The 4,642-nt window shown below is 45.7% G+C and overlaps 1 protein-coding gene across 1 annotated transcript in view; it reads left to right on the top strand.

Annotated features, from left to right (window-relative positions):
• LOC104491631 (transcriptional activator GLI3-like) overlaps positions 1-3,208 on the top strand; it is a gene marked incomplete at its 3' end in the record, with an annotated part of 51,729 nt that extends 48,521 nt beyond the window's left edge. The window contains exon 2 of the mRNA XM_010134081.1: positions 2,966-3,208. Within this exon, the coding sequence (XP_010132383.1) occupies positions 2,966-3,208 (243 nt within the window). The remainder of the gene's footprint in view (positions 1-2,965) is intronic.
• Positions 3,209-4,642: the final 1,434 nt, after the last annotated feature.

Genomic DNA, 4,642 nt, shown 5'->3' with positions numbered 1-4,642 from the left:
GGTGGGCCCCCCTGCCGTTGTGAGAGTCGGTGGCATTACTGCAAGAGGAGCTTCCTGCTCCGGAGCTCCTGCGAACCGCTCGCCTGTTCCTGTCCGGCTGCGTGGGTGCTGTCAAGTGTCTCATCTGCCCCTATCAAAAGCAGCTCAGTGCAGAGCATGAAGTGAATGCTTTGTGAGATGTTTAATTGTTGAATGCACCTTATTGCAAAAATGCCATCGCACTCACTTAAGGAAAAGAAAAATACTTCTGGGAGAATTTTTATGTGGCTGACAACGTACAGAAATGTTTGACTTGTAACAGCACACGGCAGTAATTTCGTAATGGGGAGAGATGGTTGATGCAGAAGGAAAACCACTGCTTTTTTGTTTTCTTTTTTTCTCAAGGAACCAAAAGAAAAGGAAAGCTTATTAAAACAAAACACGTTTTTCCTTCAGTTTCAAAGTTACTGAAAGTCAGTTTTGAATTTCACTCGGCAGTTTGGAAAATCGGCTTGTTCCATAGCAGGCAGCGGTACCTTGATTCATGACACGTGCATGTTTTGAGAAGGAATGAATAAAAGTGGAGCCTGCAGACAGACGTCAGCTGCTTATTGCATCCCAGGATGGCAGTTTTAACAAATATTATCTTTATATGGAAGAGCAAAAGATCTGAAATCCTATCGGATCCTCGGATTGATTATACAGCCCCACAAATCACTCCAGCTTGCTGCTTTCCATCCTGTGGTAGCTAGCACAGGTTAGCTTGCTCTGCTTAAGGGGCTGTCAGGATTTCAAATGGAGTGTAATCCCCTCTTTTTACAGGAGTTTACGTCTCCACAGTGGAAGTTCACTCTGGGTTGAAGTTTAACATAAAAGACTTCAGCTAGAGAGAAACGTGATGGAAAATATGACTTTGGGGTGATTAATTTTTTTATTTTTCAGTTATACAAGCAGCTTTCTAAGAACCTCGTAACTTTTAAAGTTTTAGACTCCCTTTTGCAGTTTTCTAACTAGAACCAGGTTTGGTGTAAAAAGTTGAAACCTTAAACCCTGCTAATCCAGAGCAGGGACCGATGCCTGTGCATATTAATAAAAAGTAGAAATGGGCAAAGGGCTTAAACTCTGCAGTGGTGTTGTCCATTTCTATTAACTCTTTCTCCTCAGACCCAACCCTACAAATGCTCTGTATGGCAAATTACTGCTGGAAAAAGAATTCAGTCCCTGGAAGATGCTGATAAGTCAGCAGACCCTGCTTGCTGTTATACTTGGAGATAGAAAAATAATTAAGCGCTCAATAGGCCACGCTGCTGGGTTTTCTGTTGGTGCTACTTGGGAGGAGGGGGGGCTGGAAGAAGCCTGGCGAACGCTGCGGTCAGAGCCGTGGTGTAACTACTTTATGCATCTAACAGCCAAAACTCAGCGCTGGGTATCTGTGCGTACGAAGCCTGTTTCTGATCTAATTCACAGGAAGGCAAATAGCTTGAGTTATGCTGATGTTGGGCTTGGTGTTAAGTTAGTCTCCTGGTGAATTGCTGGCTGGTGCTTCTGCTCTGTGAACGAGTACTCCGGGGCAAGGTGCAAGTAAAATGTAGCCCTGACCTCAAACCTCTGACAACTGGAGTGCTATCTTGGCGCTGTTGTCAATGATACTTCCTTGAATGTGGGTTTTAGAGTAGTGTACCTTAGTTTTATTTCCTAAGGGTGCTTTAATTTCCTTTCTAGTTCCTTTTCTTGTGCCCAGTGTTTAATTATCTGAGATTCCTCATGTAATTACAGAACTGCTGAGCAACTTCTGAAGCTAAGTGTATCAGCACTTTGTCAAAATGTGTTGGTGTACACCCACACATGCAGAACTTCTGACTGAGCAAGGCTGTACCTGGAGCATGGGTATCAGCCAAAGATTACAGCCAGCAATTGGGCTTGTTTAGCAAAATGTCTCTGCGTTTTAAAGCAGTAAAGCAACTTAAGGAGAGAATTTATGGCGGAGACTTGTGCATCTAACAAAACCCCTTCCCCACTTGGCACATGTGAAATGAACCTGGGTACGTGCATCTGGCTTTTGAGGAACAGAACCATTTGGTCTGGCTTTCAAAGGGTGCATGTGGTCCCTGGGGGTTAAAATTCACGTGAGAGCAGAGGGTTGGTTCAGCCCCTGGCCCTGGGGCTGCCTGCAAGGGAGGCTGGTGGAGCTGTTGTCTGGAGGCCCTTTTCCTCTCATAAGTTGTACCACAGGCCTAGAAGTTTACTCCAGACTATGGCTTGGGTTTGACCCTCCTCATTTATTTTTTTTTTTCCCCGTTGTTAACTAAGAATTTGTGGGTTGTCTTTGTGGATATAGGGGGAAAAGAGGCAGAGAGACTGTGCTTCTCCACCCTGCACATGCTTCCATGTGGTGATGCTGTTAGAGCAGGTGGCCTCACTTGTGCCTGTCTGATGCTGCTGGTGCTGTATCCTGAGCAATTTTACCAATTTTACTGTTGCCCACCTTAGTTCTGATCAGTAATGACCTTCCTGCAAGCCTCCAGCCTCTCGCAAGCAGACCACCAGGGACTGGTGCCGGGCTGCAGAGCAGCGGTGGGTGGCTAGGTTTGATTTAGGCCCAGCTGGCAGGGTTCATCTTCTCCTTTTTGTGACAAATCGTTTTTACCCTCCCCATCAGACAGCCCAAACTCCCAGCCTCCTTGTCCCAGAGGTAAGAAAACAGCAAGCCTGTGTCTGTTCTCGCACGATTGATAGCCCCACTGGCGGGAGCATCAGCGCATGGGTGATGATGATCTACTGCTCCGCAGCTGCCCACTCGGAACGGGCAGGCGTCCCTAAACCATCTCTCATAGCCACACATGCACCTACTGTCACAAACTTACACCGTGAGGGGGAGGACGGGGTGGGGGGAGAACTTTTCTTTATTATGTTTGCTATAAATGGGCTAAAAGTGTGTGTCTCTCTTTCTCCTTCCCTTCTCTCTTCTCCCTCGTTTTTTTTGCAGAGGATGAAAGTCCTGGGCAGACCTATCACAGAGAGAGAAGGAACGCGATCACAATGCAGCCCCAGGGTGGGCAAGGCCTCGGCAAGATCAGTGAAGAGCCTTCCACGTCGAGCGAGGAAAGGGCCTCATTAATCAAGAAGGAGATCCATGGATCTATATCGCACCTTCCCGAACCTTCCGTACCTTACCGTGGGACGCTCTTTACCATGGACCCCCGAAACGGTTACATGGACCCTCATTACCGTGAGTATTGATCACTGGTCTGTTTGGGGATGCAGAGTTGGAAGTCTGTCAAGACTGTCAAATTTAATGTAAATTTGTTTGTTGCCTTGCCTAGTCCCCGGGGAGAACTGCTTTGTCGGTGGGTTGGGGTGTTTGAGGTGAATACAATCTTTTTTTCTGAAGCTAAAAATCAGGGTGCAGTAGCATTGCGGCTCAAAATTATCCCAGGCCTCTGCAAAGCAACTTCGACAGGACATCTCATCTGTTGCTAATCCTCCTCAGCCATCCAGGGTTGCATTCGCTCCACCTCCTTAATACACAAAGCAAAAAATCCTCATTAAAGAAAACACAGAAGGAAAATGAAACAGGCCTTAAAATCCCTCCTTTAAAACAATGCTGAAGTATGGTATTAAGGGGAGGGAGGACCGTGTTTTGTACAGTGAGAATCTGGGGGGGGGAAGGCGGAGCAGAAGGTTTATTGCCACATTTTTGGAGTTTTCGTTTTGTTTTGGGGGTTTTTTAGGGATTTGTGTGTGTGTTTGAGTATGTGGGCTGTTGTAGTGATGTTGTGATCTTTTTCCCCAGCTACCCTCTGGAGTTGTAGGGGGGAGGGGAGAAAAGGCGAATGGTTTCATGTCTGAATTCCTGCTCAGGCATTAATATAAAAAGTAAGAAATTAACTGACACTTAAACACAGATGTCGAATGGATTTCTCCACAGGCAAAATACGAGGGCGTTAAACATTTTTTTTCATCTGCTTCTAGTTTACAGAAAAAAGAGGGGGGGAAAATCATTTAGTTGTGTAGTAATGAAGTACATCTTGAGGTGTCAAGGCTTGTGCCTTTTGACTATAGATTTATCACCCAGTCAGGATACAGATTTGCCATTTAACCTTCCAGTCTCCAGTTCCAGATGATAGGCTTAACACCCACAAAGAGGGGCCAGTCTGCCTTGGTTTTTTTTTCCACATCATTCAGAAATTTTAGTGTTTTAAGGCAAAAGGTTATTAGCCAGATGACTGATTAGTGAGGACAGCTGATTAGTGCATGTTTTTTAGCTGAAGAAAGTGCCAGGGATAAAAGCTAATTTTATCCCTTCATTAGTTGGGCTAGCAGCAAAGGGGAATGTTCACTCATCAGGGTGCAGATCAAAGTGTGTCTTGCACAACCTTAAGTCTCACCAACCTCCTTTAAAAAAAAAGCCTGATTGTTAATAAGGATGGAGGTATTATGAGAAAACGAACACTTGTTGTCTTCATAGTTTAGAACTGTATTTAGGGAAAAAGTTTGCAGCTAAGCTTTTGAGCACTCTTCCAGAGCCAGTTTCTGTGCACCCTCCTCCTCCTCTCGCACAGCCCTGCTCAAATGCTGTGGGGGAGTTCCTCATCTTTCTGTGGAGGAGGATGTGCTGCAGCACACCAGCGGCAGACTGCTCTGCTAGAGAGGCATGAATGTG

This window comes from Buceros rhinoceros, unplaced genomic scaffold, assembly GCF_000710305.1.
Source record: "Buceros rhinoceros silvestris isolate BGI_N320 unplaced genomic scaffold, ASM71030v1 scaffold7994, whole genome shotgun sequence".
Classification (NCBI taxonomy): domain Eukaryota; kingdom Metazoa; phylum Chordata; class Aves; order Bucerotiformes; family Bucerotidae; genus Buceros; species Buceros rhinoceros.
Note: the sequence above shows the minus strand (reverse complement) of the source record. Positions and strands in the feature narration are given on the sequence as shown.